General features: G+C 37.2%; 1 protein-coding gene across 1 annotated transcript in view; it reads left to right on the forward strand.

The window, feature by feature from the left end:
- The window catches only part of LOC148948307 (solute carrier organic anion transporter family member 74D-like), a 172,145-nt gene that overhangs the window by 143,922 nt on the left and 7,359 nt on the right, over positions 1 to 20,864 (forward strand). Inside the window, exon 8 of the mRNA XM_089094881.1 lies at positions 12,029 to 12,132. Within this exon, the coding sequence (XP_088951007.1) occupies positions 12,029 to 12,132 (104 nt within the window). The remainder of the gene's footprint in view (positions 1 to 12,028; positions 12,133 to 20,864) is intronic.

The following is a 20,864-nucleotide window of genomic DNA, read 5'->3' on the forward strand; positions in this document are numbered from 1 at the left end:
ATAATAAAGCACGCCGTCTAGTTATGGACACCAACCGTTCCTCACCAACATCGCTCTTAAATCTACAGTCTATTTACATTCTTTCTTGTGCTTCTTTTGTCTTTCATCAGCTTCATGGCAATCTTCCAAAATCTCTTCAAAAAACTCCCGTGTTTATTTCTGATTCAGCTCCATATAGCCTTCGTTCTTCATTTAATATCTGCATTCCTCCTACCCCTACATTGTGATTGGATTTCATTGCTTGTCAACAGGTCAGGAATTTCTTACCTTCTTCAGTACAGAGATACCGCTCGTTTGGGACTTTTAAAGGGATGCTTAAGAACCATTTATTTTAGAATCAAACAGAATAGCATTTCGTTTTTATTCTTTTTTTTTCTGAGGAGTTGATGTCCCCTGAGTGTTTATTTAATGGTGTATGGTTGTCTTCTCTGCGTTTTGACTCCCATGCCTCAGGTATGTTCCCTTTTTAATCGTTTATGTTATTTGGGTATTGTTTTCTTTTTTTGGTTGTTGCGTATATTGTGTTTTTTTCATCCCCCTTGTATCCCTGGCCATGGAACCTTTTGAGGGGAATAAGGGTATTGTTTTTTCATTTTGTATTTATTGGTGAATAAGAAACTCTGAACTCTGAACTCTGAATCATAGACAGCGCAATAGCACTGCCTAAGTAAAGAAGGATGTGGGCACAATGGATTTTTTTTTTTTTTTTTGGTTTTAAACCCAGGGTACTTGGTATCGAAGGAGTTGTCGTAGAAACTTCGAGAAGGGATTATTCTATTGGATTTTAAAAGGGCTAGTGCCCTTTTTAATATTCGAAAGTGATTGGGGGGGGCGACTAACACACCTCCCACGTCCACCATTTCCCCAAACACATCCAATCAAAATTTTGAGATAGTCATTTTATTCAACGAAGTTGGAAAGTTGGGAAATTCTGTCTTTGAGAATGATACCCCACCCCCCCCCCCCCAGAGCCCTCAAGGCAAGGGTTTTAAGTTGTGTCCTGGCACATATGAGGTTTATGTAGAAAGGGTGATCGTATAAACTTCGAAGGCTGCTCATTAGATTGGTAATCAGAACTTCTAGCACCCCTTTTAATATTCAGAGGGATCGGAGGGTGGATACCCCCTCCCCCCCGACACCTCGTTTGCAACTCATAAAAATCATGAGATGGCCATTTTTTGTCGTAGAAACGTCGAAAAAGGCTCATTCGACTGGAAACTAAAGGGGCTAGTGCCACTTTTAACAGTCAAAAGTAATTGGAGGGGATATTAGAAGTTGTCCTAGAAACTTCGAAAAGGGATTATTCTATTGGATATTAAAATGACTAGTGCCCTTTTTAATAGTCGAAAGTGATTTGGGGGGGGGGCAACTAACACACCTCCCACGCCCACCATCTCCCCAGACAAATCCAATCCAAATTTTGAGATAGTCATTTTGTTCAACGAAGTTGAAAAGTTGGGAAATTCTGTCTTTGAGAATGACACCCCCCCCCCACAGCTCTCAGGGCAAGGGTTGTAAGTTATGCCCTGGTGCATATAAGGTTTATGTAGAAAGGGTGATCGTATAAAATTTGGAGGGAGCTCATTGGATTGGTAATCAGAACTTCTAGCATCCCTTTTAATGTTCAGAGTGATCGGAGGGTGGATACCCCCTCCCCCGACACCTCGTTTGCAACTCATAAAAATCTTGAGATGGTCTCTTTTTGTCGTAGAAACTTCGAAAAAGGCTCATTCGACTGGAAACTAAAGGGGCTAGTGCCACTTTTAACAGTCAAAAGTGATTGGAGGGAAACTAACCCCTTCAAGCACTCACCATTTCATCAAACAAATTCAATCAAAATTTAGATATGTCCATTTTGTTCAGCGTGGCTAAAAGGTTCAGAAACTATGTCTTCAAGTATGACAACCCCCGCCGTCCTAGGGGCAAGGGTTGTAAATTATGCCCTGGGGCATAGAAGGTTTCTATGGAAGGGAGGGATGGTCGTGTGAACTTTAAAAGAGGCTCATTTGATTTGAAATGTATAGTTCTAGTTCTCTTTTAAATGTCAAACATGATGGAAAGCAACTAGCTTCCCTTCTGACATCCTCTTTTCCCTAAACACATTCAATTGAAATCATGAGATAGCCATTTTATTACCAATAGTTAAAAAATAATGTAACAATGTCCTTAGGGTGGACACAATTCCCCAGGGTCCATGGGCAAGAGTTGCAGTTATGGCCAGGGCATATAAGGTTTTTATGGATCGGGCGGTTGTGGGGGAAAGAACCTCCCAGAGTCTGGTGGTAAGGGTTGCAAGTTATGCACAGGGGCATAAAAGGTCTTTATAGAAGAAGTGGTTTTGTAAACTTTAAAAGAGGTTCATTTGATTTCAAATGTATATTTCTAGTTCAATTTTAAAAGTCAAACATGATGGAGAGAAACTAGCCCCCCTCCCAACCCTACAACCCTTGCCCTGAGATCCTCTTTTCCCAAAACATATTCAATTGAAATTGTGAGATAGCCATTTTCTTATCAATAGTCCAAAAATCATGTAATAATGTCTTTAGGGTGGACACAATCCCCCACAGCCTATGGGCAAGGGTTGTAACTTATGCCCAGGGCATATAAGATTTTCATGGAACGAGTAGTTGTATAAACTATGGATCGGATAAAGCTCATTTAATTGGAAGTCCGAAGTTTTAGTGCCCTTTTTTAACAGTCAAAAGTGAATGGAGGGATGTCACCCCCCCCCAAGCCTATCTTTCCCCAAAACATATCCGATGGAAATTTTAAGAGAGCTATTTTGTTGGAGATGCCAACCTCCCCATAGTCCTCAGGACTAGGGATGTAATCCAGACAGCTCGTTTAGTGTTTGCAAGTAGTAAATATTATTGATAAAGGAGTACATGATTGAGCTTAACTTTCCGAAAAGACGAAGAACATTCAGATGAGCGTTTAAGAGTATGTTGAGGAAAGTGTTGTACTAAATCAAAACACGTTATGTGTATACAGATTGTCAAAATGGAACAACACAGGAATAACTGAGTAGGCTATATTAATTCGGAAAATTCAGGAAATGATAAGGGAGATGATCAAAAAGGCAATATTTGCATGCTATCAATACTACAACAACTACCACCAGTACTACTACCACGCTACCCCATTTACAGTATTTAGGGAAAATTTGAATTAAATCAAAATATGTTATGTGCATGCACATTGTCAAAACAGCGTATCTCAAGAATTGATTTGGGTATTTAGTTGAAACTTTCAGAGAATACTTAAAGGGGAAGATCATCTCACCAAAAGGCAATATGTGCACACTGCTGCTAATAGTGCTGTTGCTGTTACTGCTACATTTACTACTGCTGCTAGTACTACTACTACTTCTATTGCAACTGCTTGTAGGGCTAAGAGCACTGAGATGAAAATTTCAAAAAGTATATGAGCATACAGGTTATCCAAAGGACATATCAGCAATGTCATAGCAATGGCTATTTGTATTAAGTTGAAACTTCCAGGACTTGATGAGAGGGATGTTCAACTGACCAAAAGGCAGTAGGTTAATACTACTGCTGCTATTAGTACTATTGCTGTTCAATACTATTACTAGTAATATCAATACTACTACTGTGACTACTATTACAACTATGCCTAAGAGCATGAAGGTGAAATTTTTCAAGAAGTTTTGAAGAGGGGAAATGAACTGAATCAGAACACGCCCTCTGTATACAGATTGTCAAAAGGGCGTACCCGCAATATCTTAGGGACAGCTTGGTGTGTGAAGTTGAAAATGACAGGGCTTGTTGTGACGGATGTTAAACTAAACAAAAGAAAATATTTACATCCTAATGCTACTGCGTCTACTTATACTACTGCTACTGTTACTGTTATTACTACTTCTATTGCTACTACTGCCACTTAAGCTTAGGCTACTACAATGAATTCTAAAAGCTACTACCACTGCTACTACTAATAAAACTATGGATATTAAGACGAAAATTTTGGGATACATACAAACTATATGGAACTAAATCTAAAAACACTATGCCCATTCAGGTTGTCAAGCGGACGCATCAAAAATGCTTCAGGAATGGTTGATGGTATGTATTAAGCTGAAACTTTCAGCATTTGTTGAAGGGGATTTTAAATAAACCAAAGGTGATATGCGCATACTGCAACTAATGCTGCTACAACTATTGCTACTGTGCAAGCTAAGCGCATTAAGGTGAAGATTTAAGGAATATTTAGGCGGATGTTGAACTAAATAAAAATAAAAAAAACTATGAGCATATGGACTTTCAAAAAGGTGACAAAGCAATATCTGAAGAAAAACTTAAATTATTAATTTAGACCTTTAAGGGTAAGTTGTGGGGGATTTTTAAATAGCCAGAGGGCACTATATGCATACTTTTAATACTACCACTACAGCTAATGTAACTAATGACGCTAAAGGTTTTAAGCTGAAACTTTTAGGGAACGTTTAGGAGTTTCAATTAAAAGAAAAAACTATATGCCTGCATGTTTTCAAGAAGGCATATAAGCAATATCATAGGCAACACCACTCTACAATAGCTGGAAATATCATTGAAACTTTTAAAGGAGCTAATTAAATTCGAAATTAAAAGTTCTGGTGGCCCTTATAAGACTAGCAAGAGATTGGAGGGCAAGCAGCTTTTCTCTCAAGCCCATTGCTTTTCCATGCGCATTCAGTCAAAATTTTGAGACAGCCATTATGTTCAGCATAATAGAACGGTCCAGCAACTATGTCTTTAGGGAAATTAGGCATGTCAATCCTCCCCCCCCCCAATTATGCAATTAGCCCTTTATACTTCAAAAGTAAATGTTGCTTTAAAACTAAATCAAAAGGCATTGTGTTCATGGTTGCCAATTAGAGACCTCAGCAATGTATTGAGAACGACTGGGGGTATTCAGTTGAACATTTTTGAGGATACTACTATTACTACTTCTGCTCTTACAATTTAAATAAATAAAAAGAGTTTAAGTGTATCCATTTTGTCAAAGAGCATAGATAGAATCTTTTGGGAATGATATTAGGTTTTATTTTTCAGGTCAACTTCAGAAGCTATAAGATTAGATTAAAAAATAATGTTTGTGTCAGGATTAAAAATTGTTGAAAAAGTTTCTCGAACATACAAATAGCCTCCCATAGGGGAGACTAGGGCATTGTGGACACTTTTTCACAGGATTGCAAATAACTTTTCAGTAAGACTATTTTGCACATCTAATTCTACCAACATTAACTTCAGTATGTTAGCTTTATTTGACCTATTCATAACAAACTTGTACCTCCAGATTCTCATGGGAAGTGACCAAACGAAAAGTGGTAAAACTGTTGATATACCTGGATTACCATGGTATAACGGACACTTGGTATTGGTAATTGGGACACTGATGTCCATAATACCCTGGACCGCTAAGTCAGAAACCAAAGAGTAAAAATCAGAAGTAAAAAAGATAGTAAAAGAGAAGCATAAGAAATCAGAAAGAGAAGAGATGGTTGTTTATTAGAAATGTATCGAATATATATAACAGCAAGGTATGCGGTGACAACTTAGGCAATTTTCAGCTGTAGGCTTTAATTCAACTCAATTTTTCAACTCGGGTTTAAGCTTTAAACTTTAAGCAATCACGACTACTTGATGTCAAATTGTGACAGGTTCACTTGAAAAACAAGCTGTTCTGCTTGTCACATAGTGGCACCAGTAAGTAATGGAGGCCATATGTTCATTTCGATGCTTGCTCTATCGAATGTAAAAATCTGATCTGTTCTCGTAAACTTCAGGAAATGCACAAGCCTTTTTAAATAGAGTACCTCATATTTGTATTCCTCCTGTAAAACTATCTTCGCAATTGAGTTGGTTGGGATTTTCCCTATTTTTCCCTCTAAGACAAGTACATAGTCACCAATTTTCACTTCTTCATAGTCAATGTCTCCAACAACACCTGCACGCATGCTTTCATCATCTGAATCACTTGGATGGAATTCTTCTTCCTTTCCATCCTGACTACTCTCTATGGTGCCAAAACTCTGGGTCTTTTTCCTTTTTTCTTGCTAATTTTTGTCTTGTTACTTCTCACTTTTTCTTTCCCTTAACCTTTGCTGTTTGTTCAGCGAAGTCTTTCATCATTTGATTTTTAACAGGTGTGTCAGTGGCTATAATGCTCTTGGTCCCCTTGTGGTTGGTAATATTTTTTTCTGGCATTGGCTTTAGGGTGAGGAGAAATCTGCTCAAGGGAGATACCTGGGCATACAGGCGTTTCTTCTCGTAATTCTGAAGATGCACTAGAAGATGTGCTTGGCTTAGATGGATCATTGCTTCATGAGGATTAATGCTCTGAGCGGCTGGTTCTGCACGATCAGAGATATAGGAACTCAAGAATTCGTCATCCATAAAAATATCACGGTTGAAGGGATAGACTCCAGAAACTCTGAAGCCAGACTGAAAACTCTGCTGCGTGAAAGCCTGTGGAAAAGCAGTGCCGAGCAGTTCTGCAATGTTATCAATCTTGATGAGCTGACCAGGATGGTTAAGCATCCACGCATCGGCAGTAAGTATAACAATTCCATTCAATTTAGCATATTCTACTGATTCCGGGCTTATATGGCTCGCATGGTTATCCATGATCAATAAGACTTTTGAGGCAATACTACATCGTGTGTGCTTTTGAAAGTGCTTAAGAAATTCTGGAAATGTTTCAATAGTCATCCATCAGCTTACATAAGCAGCACCTTTCGTGCCAGTAGGGGCACCAGAAACCATACGATCTTTGATGTGAACACGCGGAAAGACCATAAAGGGGATAACTGCAACGCCTGTAGCACTAACTGCACAACATACCGTTACAAGCTCAACACCTCTCGGCTAATGTTAGTTGAACAACTTGCTTAGCACCTTTTGGAGCTAACACTTTCTTAGGCTTCTGCATAGTCGTAAGACCAGTTTCATCAACATTCTATGTAGCATAAGCTTCAAATTTCTCCTTTTCTAGCAAAGCTGAGTAATTGTCAAAAAACTCATTGACTGTTGTTTGATTAAATGCTATTGCCCGAGCAATGTTCGTAGCATGAGGAGAACGAATAAACACACTTGGGTTTCTGTTCAAGAAGGACGTAAACCAATCTGCACCAGCAATTTTATTATTTTCCCAGCTGTCCGGAATCTTTTTCTTGTTCATTTTTGCAAACTGATAGGCCAGAATACGACATTGTTTTGGGCTGAGTCCATAGTGCAACTTACTAGCTTTTGTCAGATAATTAGCAAGATTGTTTTCGTCAATACCACTTAATATTTTTTTAATACCTTTATTAGCTTTAAATGCCTCTGGTTCTTTACTCTCAAGTTCATTTAAAGGCACTTCCTTCCAAAGTTCTACCCATCTTATCAGGCTTGCTCAAGGAATGTTGAGTTTCCTTGATGTTTCCTTCTTGAAAAAATAAAAAAAACAAGTTTTTTAACTAAAAGTAAGGAACGACGTTAAAACTTAAAACGAACAGAAATTATTCCGTATATAAAGGGGGCTGTCCCCTCCTCAACGCCTCGCTCTTTACGCTAAAGTTTTTTGATTGTTTAAAAAATAGAGTTGTGAGAAAGTCAAACTTTAGCGTAAAGAGCGAGGCGTTGAGGAGGGGACAGCCCCTTTCATATACGGAATAATTTCTGTTCGTTTTAAGTTTTAACGTCGTTCCTTACTTCCAGTCTTGTTTTTTTTTATTTAATTTTTGAACGTTTTTGGATTAACGCAGGTTTTGATTTTGGCTCACCGTACACGAATAATTAAAACAGAATTTGCATATTAATTTTACTTTTATTTGATTAAATGGCTTTCTCGAAACTTGTTTAATTTTATTTACAAACGTTTTTATTAGTAATAAATATACGTAACTTACGAATTAACTTACGTAACGAACTTCTATATTCATAAATTTTTAACACGTATATTAGGGGGTTCGCCCCCTAGTCAATACCCTGCTCTTTAAGCTAAAGTTCGAATTTTTTTCCAATTCTTTAAAAATGACCCCTTAATCACAACCAGTTGATCAGCTGAAGTCAGTTGAAAAACTTGTTTTTTTTATTTAATTTCTGATCTTTTTCTTTAATAATGCTGGGAAATCCGGCGCCCCCTTCATAGAAATGTCCCTTCCCCCATGAAAACTTCCTTCATGGAAAGATCCTCCTATATAAACCTCTACCCACCCCCTCCCCCCACCTACCAGAGAAAATCTCCCTGAAAACGTCTGTATACTTCCCAATAACCAATACTATATGTTAACATTGAGTAAAGTACATAACTTTCAGCCCTCCCCCCGGGGACTTTGGAGGATTAAGTCATCCTAAAAGACATTTTTATCATATTTCCGACAATCCTGAACAAAATGGCTATCTCAAAATTTTGATCGGGTGACTTTGGGAAAAAAATTAGCGTGGGAGGGGGCCTAGTTGCCCTCCATTTTCTTGGTCACTTAAAAAGGGCACTAGAACTTTTAATTTCCGTTTTAATGAGCCCTCCCACGATATTCTAGGACCACGATCACCCCTGGGGAAAAAACAAAAAAAAAAACAAATATACACGCATCCGTGATCTTTCTTCTGGCAAAAAATGGAAAATTCCACATTTTTGTAGATAGGAACTTGAAACCTTTACAGTAGGGTTCTCTGATACGCTGAATATGATGGTGTGATTTTCATTAAGGATCTATAACTTTTAGGGGTTATTTCCCCCTTTTTTCGAAAATCAGCCAAATTTCTAAGGCGTGTAACTTTTGATGGGCAAGATTAAACTTGATGAAACTTATATATTTGAAATCAGAATTAAAATCTGATTCTTTTAATGTATCTATTGGTATAAACATTCCGTTTTTTAGAGTTTCGGTTACCATTGAGCCGGGTCGCTCCTTACTTACAGTTCGTTACCACGAACTGTTTGAACACCACTGCGAATCATTAGCAAAGCTTGTTTAATTGTCTGCCCGTCTCTTAAGTCCCTGGTTGACTTTCTTAGATAATTTAACAATGACTAGCCGAAACAGTACTCTCTTGAACTTACCTTAAGCACATTGTGAAATTACATACTGCTTGCTGAAAATTATAATTCAGTGAAAACAAAGAAATTTACTTCACATTTGAAAATTCCAAATTTATGCTCTCAGAAATGAATGCGTAATCCAAACGACAGACGTCATTTACCACGTCTGTCTTCCATTAACGCCACCTATTTTGGCCATAATGAATTTTAATCTAAAGTCACCTGGAGTACATAGGGGTGGAGTGTACATATTACTCAAGTGTCCATATTGCCCCGGTCTCCCCTACTAGGTTTTTTTTATTTAAAAAAAGATATAAAGTATTATTTTTTTCCTGAAAAAGAATATACCAATACAAAACGAACATAAATTAATTTAAAAAAAAAATTTGCACAAAACAAGTTTTTCAAAGAAAAGTAAAGAGCTCCATTAAGCAAAGAATGAGCAAAATAAATTCAACTAATCTTCCAATTGTAAAATTACCATAAATCACTATCAATAAATAAATGAAACTCAAAACGAACAAAAGTTAAAATAAATAGCCAAGTCGAACTCAAAGCGAGCAAAAATTAACATGAGTAGGGCTGATAACCCCCATGCCTTCTCAAGACCAGAACACAAATTGCGCTTTACTGAAAACAAAATACGTTTGCAATGTTTTCTCTTTCCTTACTTTAATAAATAAAAGTTATCAAAATCTTAAGGAATAAATATTATTATATGTCAATTAAACAGACAATCCACGGTTATTTGTTTTTTGTTTTTTAAATAAAAAAAGTTTTTTTTAACTAAAACGAAGGAGTGACATTAAAACCTAAAACTAACAGAAATTATTTGGCATATGAAAGGGGCTGTCCCCTCCTCTACGCCCAGCTCTTTATGCTAAAGTTTTTGTTATTGTCTTAAAAACCAGAGTTGAGAGAAAGAGTCAAACTTTAGCGTAAGGAGCGGGGCATTGAAGAGGGGACAGTCCCTTTCATACACGGAATAATTTCTGTTCGTCTTAAGTTTTAATGTCGCTCCTCACTTTCATTTAAAAAAAACTCTTTTTTTAATTTAATTTCTGAACATTTTTGAATTAATGCAGGTTTTGAATTTGGCTCACCGTACATGAATAATTAAAATTAAATTTTTATACCATAATATAACTTTTTTTTAAGTAATAATAACCTTATAATAACCTAAATTTGATTTTTGTTCCAGTTATTTAAGAATGACTCCTGAATCACAAAGGCTGTTTAATCCGAATAATAACCTCTTTTAAAAGTAAAAAAAACTTTAGTTTGAGAGCGAGCTATTGGGGAGAGGCAACCCCCCGCAAATACGTAATATTTTCTGTTCGTATTAATTTTTAATGTTGCTCCTTACTTTCAGATGAAAAAACTTGTTTTTTTTTCATTTGATTGCTGATCGTTTTTAAATAACGTTGGGAAATCCAGCTCACCCTTCATGGAAAATTCCCTCCCCCACGGGAAATTTCTCCACGGAAAGATTCTCCCACGTAACTCCCTCCATCAACCCCCGACTAGAAAAAAGTCTCACCTAAAAACGTCTGTATACTTCCCAATAACCAATACTATATGTAAGCAATGGGGAAATTTCATAATTGCAGCACTTTCCCCCGGGACTGTGGGGGATTAAGTCGTCCTCAAAGACATGGCTATTAGATTTTTTACTATGTAGAACAAAATGGCTATCTCAAAATTTTGATCCGGTGACTTTGGGAAAAAATTAGGGTGGGATGGGGCTTAGCTACCCTCAAATGTTTTTGTCACTTAGAAAGGACACTAGAACTTTTAATTTCCGTTCGAATGAGCCCCCTCGCGACATTCTAGGACTACTGGGTCGATACGATCACCCCTGGGAAAAAGGAAAAAAACGAAAAAAACAAACAAACAAATAAACATGCATCCGTGATCTTTCTTCTGACAAAAAAACTAAATTCTGTATTTTTGCAGATAGGAGCTTGAAACCTCTAAAGTAGGATTCTCTGATTCTCTAAATCTGATGGCGTGATTTTCATTAAGATTCTGTCACGTTTTGAGGTGTTATTCCTTTTTTTTTGAAAATAAGGCAAATTTTCTCAGGCTCTAAAATTTTGATGGGTAAGACTAAACTTGATGAAACTTGTTTATTTTAAAATCAGCCCAAAAATCCGATTCTTTTGATGCATCTATTAGTATCAAAATTCCGATTTTTAGAATTTCGGTTACTATTGAGCCGGGTCGCTCCTTACTTACAGTTCGTTACCACGAACTTTTTTGATTTTTTTTTTCAGTAAAGCGCAAATTGTGTTCTGGTCTTGTATCAGCCCTACTCATGTTAATTTTTGCTCGTTTTGAGTTTGACTCGGCTATTTATTATAATTTTTTTTATTTTGTGTTTTTGTTATTTCTGTTATTATTATTTTGACGAACTCAATTCCCTCCCCCACTCCTAGAAATAAGTTCCTAGGTACATATAAGTTATATTTTTATCGGTGAGTTTTTCCAGGCATTTCTGGTTTCATGTATTTCTGAACAATAATTTAACTAGTGACTCTTAATAAAGACTTGATAACGTCTCAATCAGACGTTGTTTTAGGGGAGGGACTGAGGGGGCACTTAACCTGGGCGCAGAATTTTTTTGGGGTAGATATTTCAAATAAATAATCAAACGGTTATAACCATTTTGTAATTTTGAAATTTAATTTTTATTAAAAAAAAGAGACGCCGCAGTTAATAAATGGAAATAACTAATAAATCATTAATTGATCAATAAAATAAACTAAAAATTAAAATAACTAGATAAGTAATTAAAATAATTAAACAATTTAATATATAAACTAAAAACAATTAAGCATTAATTATTAATAATTTAATTACTTGAAAATGTTTTGTTAAGATTTCGGCCTCAAAATTTTATGGGAGACAGGAGGGGGTGCAAATCAAGATATTGCCCCGAGTGCAAGAGAGACCAAAACCACCACTGCTCTTGATATTACCATTTTGTCTTTTCTTTAAGGTGCGTTCTACCAAATGATAAAGCTTTCGCCCTGGGACTCACAACTTTTTTATTCAGCATATTTGCATTTATTCCAGCGCCTATTTTTTATGGAGCCCTGATAGGTAAGAAAGTTCAAAGATTGTGTATTCTTTTCAAAGAGTATGAGAAAGTAATAAGAGGAAACTTGTTCGAAAAAAAATATCAATAATGCCATCTAGCAGTGCCATTTTTACTTTACATTGGACTATGTAAGAGAACCATTTTGCTAAAAGGGCAGAATAGGCATAATTTTTTTTCATTATTTCAGACTAGCCAATGGTTTCCATACTAATGTAGTTCTAACATATTTACAATCATCAAGTCTGTTAAACAAAATAATTATGAACATCAGTTGCCTTATGTCAGAAAATTCAGGTTAGGTTCAAACAAACTTAGACCTTCAGTTATATTCCTCATCCCAATAGATAAAGACTAAGTTTATTTTACTTAGTGTCAGTGGTTTTTAATTCTTTGTTAATCATACGTTAAAGTGTCAGCTTCCCTCTTTTCAGTTTCACTACCTCTCAACGGTAGAGTGGAGAGGTAGTTTGTCCACTACACAGGACAAAATTCTAAAGACATATCGAAGATAAAAAAATTTTTTCCCCTTATCTCTTTTTCTTAAGCACAAGAATTGAAGTCAACTTTCCCATTCCCCTCTTTTCTGAACACTCTGAAAATTTTAACTCGATCCCCAAAGCCTTTCCTGAAATATTGTAGATATGTTATCAGTGAATAGATCTGAATAACCTGAATAGATCTAGCATCTATGATTTACCTCTGTACTCTCCTCCTATATTAAAATTGTAGGTCCTCTCGGCCCAACAAAACCTGAAAATTTAAACTTGATACCCTAAGTGGTTCTTGAGATATTATAGATCCAATTCCTTTTTAATCAGGGCACACATAGTGGCTTTTGATCTACATCACCACTTAGTCTTGAATAGGTTGCAGTCCCACAAGGACTTATAGTGTCCCAATTTTTAGACAAATTGGAGACATAATTGTTTAGCCAACCTTCCTGACCCTCCCCAAAGTAAAATATTCGAGTCAACTTCTCCCCTTCCTCCAACACACTTTAAAAGTTTCAACTTGATACCCCAAGATGTTCCCCATGTATCGCAAATGCACTATAGTGATAAGTTGGTAACACATACTTTCTTTCGATTTACTTTACCTTTTAACTATGAACTGATTCTACGTCCCAAAGGAGCTTGTAGCGAACAACCGTTTAGGCACATCGAATACCCCCCCCCCTCCAAACCCAGAATTAAATTTCAAGTATTCTTACTCTCTCCCTCTCAAACGCTCTCATAAAGTCTCAGTTCTATCCCCCAGGCTGTTCCTGAGACATGACATTTGTGCTATTTTAATAGCCTGGTAAGCATAGTGTCTTTTTATGCACGACAGGTTTTCCCTTTCCCTCAAAAGGTTTAGCCTTTTCCACTTCCTAAAGTCAAAGTTTGACATCCATTAGATTCCCCCAATATTCCTGAAAGCTTCAACTCCTTTGCACATGCTCCTGAAAACTCAAAACATCTTTGATGTACTCAAGTATGTTTACTGAAAAAATATAAATGCTTACTGAAAAAATTTTCAGTAACTTTACTGAAAAAACACTTTACTGAAAAAATTTAAATATTTTAACTTATATAACTTTAATAAATCAAATAATATTAACATTTTGATTAATAAATATCAGTATATGTATATTAAGCTGACAATGCACATTCATTTGTATTTTTTCAGTAAAGTGCAAATTTTGTTCGGGCCTTGGGATAGGCATAGAGGTTTTGCGCCCAACTTATGTTAATTTCTGCTCGTTTTGATTTTGACTTGGTTAATTATTGTAATTTCTGTTCGTTTTGGGTTTTATTTATTTATCGATGCTGATTTGTGGTAGTTTCATGCTTGGTAGATTATTTGGTTTTATTTTTGCTCATTTTTGTTTAATGGAGTCCTTTATTTTCTTTCAAAAACTTATTTTATGGAAAGTTTTTATAATTAATTTCTGTTTGTTATATATTGACATAATCTTTTCAGGAAGATAGAAAATAATACTCTAAATCTTTTCATTTTTTAAGACTTAGTAGTTCGGCCGGTTATTTGTATGCTGCAGAAAAATTTTCAGCAATTTTTAATAACATACACTCTTTTAAAAATCTGGACACAAATAGTAGTGTTTAATTTAATTTCATACCTCCACTAGTTGACCTGAAATGAAAAACTTGATACCATTCACAAGAAAATCTGTTTATTTTCTTTGATAGCTTGGATACACTTACGCTATTTTGAATTGGTTAAATTTTAAGAGCAGGAATGGGAGGGTTGTTGTGGGAGGGTTGGTGCGGGAGGGTTGGAGTGAAAGGGGGATTAGGTACCCTCAAATCACTTTCGACTATTAAAAAGGGCATCAGCCCTTTCTATTTTCAATCGAATGAGCCCTTTTTGAAGTTCCCACGACAACTCCTTCGATACTAAGTTTCCTGGTCTAAACAACATCAACAACAAAAAATAATACTTTATACCCACTTCGATCTTTACTATAAAAATGTCAAGCCTTCCAATCACTTTCGACTATTAAAAAGGCACTAGGCCTTTCGATTTCCAATCGATTGGGCATTTTTGGAAACGACAACGCTTTCTATAAACAACTTATATGCCCCCAGAGCATAAATTATAACCCTTACCCTAAGGTCTGTTAGGGTGGTTTCCATCCTCTAAGACCTAATTTCCAGAACTTTCAATTACCTTAAAAAACATGGCTATCTAAAAGTTTTGATTGGATATGTTTTGGCAAATAGTGGGCGTGAGAGGGGCGGTAGTCCCTCTCCTTTAACTTTTAACTGTTGAAAAACGCCCTAGCCCTTTCAATATTACAGAAAATAAGCCCTTTAGAAGTTTCTACGGCACGACCTTCAAAGAAAATCGTATATGCCCCCAGGGCATAACATCCAACCCGGGCCCTGAGGGCCGGGGGGGGGGGTGTCATTCTCAAAGACCTAATTTCCATATCTTTCTACTACGTTGAACAAAATGGCTATCTGAATATTTAGATTGGATGTGTTTGGAGGAATGGTGGGCGTGAGAGGGGGGTTAGTTAGCCTCCAATCACTTTCAACTATTACAAAGGGCACTAGCCCTCTCAATTTCGAATTGAATGAGCCCCTTTTAAAGTTTTACGACAACTCTATCTATAAAAACCTTATATACCCCCTGGGCAGAACTTACAACCTTTGCCCCTGGGGCTCTGGGGAGTTTGTCATCCTTAAATACATAATTTCCAGAACTTTCAACTACGTTGAACAAAATGGCTATCTCTAAACTTTGTTTGAATGTTTTTGAAGAAATGGTGGGCGTAAGAGGGGAGTTAATTACTCTTCACTCACTTTCGACTATTAAAAAGGGCAATTTCAATTTCCAATCAAATGAGCCCTTTTTGAAATTTCTTTAACAACTTTCTATATAAACTTTATATGCCCCCAGGGCATAGCTTTCAGCCCTTGCACTGAGGGCTCTGAGGGGGTTATCATCCTAAAAGACCTAATTTCAATAACTATCAACTACGTTGAACAAAATGGATAACTCAACATTTTGATTACATAGATATTGTAAAATAACGTTCCAGGAAGAGGTGTTATTCATCTTCTGGTCGTTCTCAAATGATAAAAAGGCTCTAACCCATAAAATTTCCACTTAAATGAGCCCCTTTAAACTCTCTACGCTAGCGATAATAACCAATCATGTCCCCACAGTCCAATTTACAACCCTTGCCCTGAGAGCTGTGGGGGGAGGGGTTGTCATCCTTAAAGACATAATTTCCAAGACTTTCAACTACGTTGAATAAAATGGCTATCTAAAATATTGATTGGATGTGTTTGGAGAAAATATGGGCGTGAGAGGGAGGTTAGTTGCCTTCAAATCCCTTTCGACTATTAAAAAGGGCACTAGCCCTTTGAATTTCCAATCAAATGAGCCCTTTTTCAAGTTTCTACAACAATGATTTCAATAAAAACCTTATATACCCCCAGGGTATAACTTATGACCTTTGCCCTGAAGACTGTGGGGGGAGTGTCCTGCTCAAAAGTATAATTTGCTGAACTTCGAACTGCGTGGAACAAAATGGCTATCTCAAAATCTTTATTGGATGTGTTTCGGGAAATGGTGGGCGTGGAAGGGGCGTTAGTCGCCTTCCAGCCACTTTCTTAAAACTACGTTGAATAAAACAGTTATCTCAAAGTTTTGATTAGATGTGTTTGGGGTAAAGGTGGGCGTGAGAGGCGGGTTAGTTGCCCTCTAATCACTTTCAACTATTAAAAAGGGCATTAGCCCTTTGAATTTCCAATCGAATGAGCCGTTTTTCAAGTTTCTAAAACAATGATTTCAATAAAAACCTTATATGCCCCCAGGGTATAACTTATAACCTTTGCCCTGAAGACTGTGGGGGGAGTGTCCTTCTCAAAAGTATAATTTCCTGAAGTTTGAACTGCGTGGAACAAAATGGCTATCTCAAAATCTTTATTGGATGTGTTTCGGGAAATGGTAGGCGTGGAAGGGGTATTAGTCGCCTTCCAACCGCTTTCTTAAAACTACGTTGAATAAAACAGCTATCTCAAAGTTTTGACTAGATGTTTGTGGAAAAGGTGGGCGTGAGAGGCGGGTTAGGTGCCCTCTAATCACTTTTGACTATTAAAAGGGCATTAGCCCTTTGAATTTCCATTCAAATGAGCCTTTTTTAAAGTTTCTATGACAACATCTTCTATAAAAAAAAATTATCTGCCCCCAAGGCATAACTTACAACCCTTGCCCTAAGGGCTGTGGGGACTGTCCTCAGAAACATAATTTCTATCTGGAAATCAACTACGCTGAACAAAATGACTATCTCGAAATTTTGATTGGATGTGTTTCTGGAAATGGTGGGCGTGGAAGGGGTGTTAGTTGCCTTCGAATCACTTTCGACTATTAAAAAGGGCACAAGCTACTCCAATTTTCAATTGAATGAGCGCTTTTCGAAGTTTCTACGACAATTTATTCGATACCAAGTGCCCTGCTCTAAAGGAAAAAAATAATAAATACTACATTGTGCCAACATCGTTCTTAAATGCCCCCAGGGCATAACTTAAAACCCTTACCCTGAGGGTTGTTGGGGAGTATCCTCCTCTTTACTTAGTCCCCGTTTCTTGTCTCGTTCTCGAGTGTCCCCGTTCTTTACTTAGCCAGCGCGATCGCGCTGCCTATGATTTATACAACAATTTTCTATATAAACCTTATATGCCCCCAGGGCATAACTTACAACTCTTGCACTGAGGGCTCTGAGGGGGGTTATCTTCCTAAAAGGCCTAATTTCCAGAACGTTTAACTACGTTGAACAAAATGGATATCTCCAAATTTTGATTGGATGTGTTTTAAAAAATGGTGGACGTGAAAGGGGCGTTAGTCGATATCCAATAAATTTCAAGTATTAAAAAAGGCAGTAGCCCTTTCAATTTCCAATTGAATGAGCCCTTTTGAAGTTTCTACGACAACGCTTTCAATAAAAACTTTATATACCCCAGGGCATAACTTACAACCCTTGCACTGAGGGCTCTGAGGGGGTTATCATCCTAAAAGACAAAATTTCCAGAACTTTCAACTACGTTGAACAAAATGGATATCTCAAATTTTAATTCGATGTGTTTGGGAAAATGGTGGGCATGAGAGGGGCGTTAGTCGCTATTTAATCACTTTCAACTATTTAAAAAAAGCACTAGCCCTTTCAATTTCCAATTGAATGAGCCCTTTTGAAGTTTCTACGACAACACTTTCAATAAAAGCTTTATATGCCCCCAGGGCATAATTTACAACCCTTGCCTGAGGGCTGTGAGGGGAGGGATTATCATCCTTAAAGACCCACTTTTCAAAACTTTCAACTACGTTGAATAAAATGGCTATCTAAAAATTTTGATTGGATATGTTTGGGGGAATTATGGCTGTGGGTGTAGCGATAAAATAAAATGACTGAGGCAAATGTGGTAATAAATGTTGACCGCGTCAAATCTAATATCGTACTTTAAAGCTGCAAACACCTTACCTTTACACCTTACAGACTCTCCGATAGCCCAGCTTACGGCACCAAATATTGTGCTATTAACGCCTGCGCCACAGAACTTTAGAGTAAAGAAAATTTATGATCGTGCCACCCTCAATTATTGAAAAAAAATAAAATTTGTAGCCATATAAATGTGACCTCTTTTCCTCGAGCTATCTGGAGATCAGATTCCCTGGGAACGTACCTCGGAGACATACGAACTAATTACCGGTCCTGTGACTAGATACAGACATATAAAATAAAATAAACATAAAATAGAAAAGCAGTGGTTTTATTGAGACTTAAATGCTTAGGTGTACTGCAATATGTCACTTCAAATGACGGCAAATAATAACCAAGTCTCTGCAATCACCGTATAATAATTTGAATTGCAATGCCTGAATGCCAATATAATTCTGTCCATAATAATGAGAACACGAAAAACACTTTTCATCACTATATATCCTAAGTCCTGATCATGTGCTGTGGGAGCTTCCCACGATTGGCCTAAGTCCTGAGGTGGCCCAAACCCTCCATCCAATAATCGGTCTTAAATATTTCTGATGATTCAAACGTTCACACGGCTCTTCTAATTTAATCTTCCTTAGAAATATTGTGTGCAGCATCTTTTTTGTTGCCCACCATCATAGCAAAATCCAAAGCCGGATAGCGCCGTTCATTGTATGATGCTAAATGCAATTTCTATTTTTGCTTATTAAGAACTTTTCTTTTTTTTGAAAAAAGATTTAGAAATAATTATAGGAAGTAAGATTTATATTTATTAAGAAGGAACTTTATTTTTGTATTTTAAATATATCACATTTTACTCACGGTACATGGGGGGGGGGCTAGTTGCCCTCGAATCACTTTCGATATTAAAACGGGAACTAGCCCTTTGAATTTCCAATCGAATGAGCCCCTTTTGAAGTTTCTACGACAACGCCTTCTATAAAAACCTTATATGCCCCCAGGATATAACTTAAAACCCTTGCCCTGAAGGTTGTGGGGGAGGGCCCTCCTCAAAAATATATTTTCTATCTGGAAATCAACTACGCTGAACAAAATGGCTTTCTCAAAATTTTGATTGGAGGTGTTTGGGGGAATGATGGGCGTGGGGGGAGGCTAGTAGCTCTCCAATCACTTTCGAATATTCAAAAGGGTACTATCCCTTCGAATTTCCAATCTAATGAGCCTGTTTTGAATTTTCTACGACAACGCCTTCTATAAAAACCTTATATGCCCCCAGGGCATAACTTAAAACCCTTGCCCTGAGGGTTGTGGGGGAGTGTCCTCCTCAAAAACATATTTTCTATCTGGAAATCAACTGCGCTGAACAAAATGACTATCTCAAAATTTTGATTTGATGTGTTTGGGGGAATGATGGGCGTGGGGAGGGGGCTAGTTGCCCTCCTATCACTTTCGACTATTAAAAAGAGCACAAGCGACTCCAATTTCCAATTGAATGAGCGCTTTTCGAAGTTTCTACGACAATTTATTCGATACAAAGTGCCCTGCTCTAAGGGAAAAAATTAATAAATAGTACATTATGCCAACATCGTTCTTATATGCCCCCAGGGCATAACTTAAAACCCTTAACCTGAGGGTTGCTGGGGAGTGTCCTCCTCTATACTTAGTCCCCGTTTCTTGTCTCGTTCTCGAGTTTCCCAGTTCTTTACTTAGCCAGTGCGATCGCCCTGGTTATGATTAAAACAACAATTTTCTATATAAACCTTATATGCCCCCAGGACATAACTTACAACCCTTGCACTGAGGGCTCTGAGGGGGATATATTTCTAAAAGACCTAATTTCTAGAACGATCAACTACGTTGGATATCTCAAAATTTTGATTTGATGTGTTTTGGAAAATGGTGGATGTGAGAGGGGCGTTAGTCGCTATCCAATCACTTTCAACTATTAAAAAAGGCACTAGCCCTTTCAATTTCCAATTTAATGAGCCCTTTTGAAGTTTCTACGACAACGCTTTCAATAAAAACTTTATATGCCCCAAGGCATAACTTACAATCCTTGCACTGAGGGCTCTGAGAGGGTTATCATCCTAAAAGATGAAATTTCCAGAACTTTCGACTACGTTGAACAGAATGGATATCTCAAAATTTTAATTCGATGTGTTTGGGAAAATGGTGGGCAGAGGGGCGTTAGTCACTATCCAATCACTTTTAACTATTAAAAAAGCCACTAGCCCTTTCAATTTCCAATTGAATGAGCCCTTTTGAAGTTTTTACGACAACACTTTCAATAAAAACTTTATATGCCCCCAGTGCATAACTTACAACCCTTGCCCTGAGGGCTGTGGGGGAGTTTCCTCCTCAAAAACATTTTCTATCTGGAAATCAACTACGCTGAACAAAATGGCTTTCTCTAAATTTTGATTGGAGGTGTTTGGGGGAATGATGGGCGTGGGGGGGCTAGTTGCCCTCCAATCACTTTCGACAATTCAAAAGGGTACTAGCCCTTCGAATTTCCAATCCAATGAGCCTGTTTTGAAGTTTCTACGACAACGTCTTCTATAAAAACCTTATATGCCCCCAGGACATATTTTAATACACTTGCCCTGAGGGTTGTTGGGGAGTGTCCTCCTCAAAAATATATTTTCTATCTGGATATCAACTGCGCTGAACAAAATGACTATCTCAAAATTTTTATTTGATGTGTTTGGGGAAATGATGGGCGTGGGGGGGTAGTTGCCCTCCAGTCACTTTCGACTATTAAAAAGGGCACCAGCCCTT

This window comes from Artemia sp. Qi Xiang Cuo, chromosome 9 (assembly GCF_049724085.1).
Source record: "Artemia sp. Qi Xiang Cuo chromosome 9, ASM4972408v1, whole genome shotgun sequence".
Classification (NCBI taxonomy): domain Eukaryota; kingdom Metazoa; phylum Arthropoda; class Branchiopoda; order Anostraca; family Artemiidae; genus Artemia; species Artemia sp. Qi Xiang Cuo.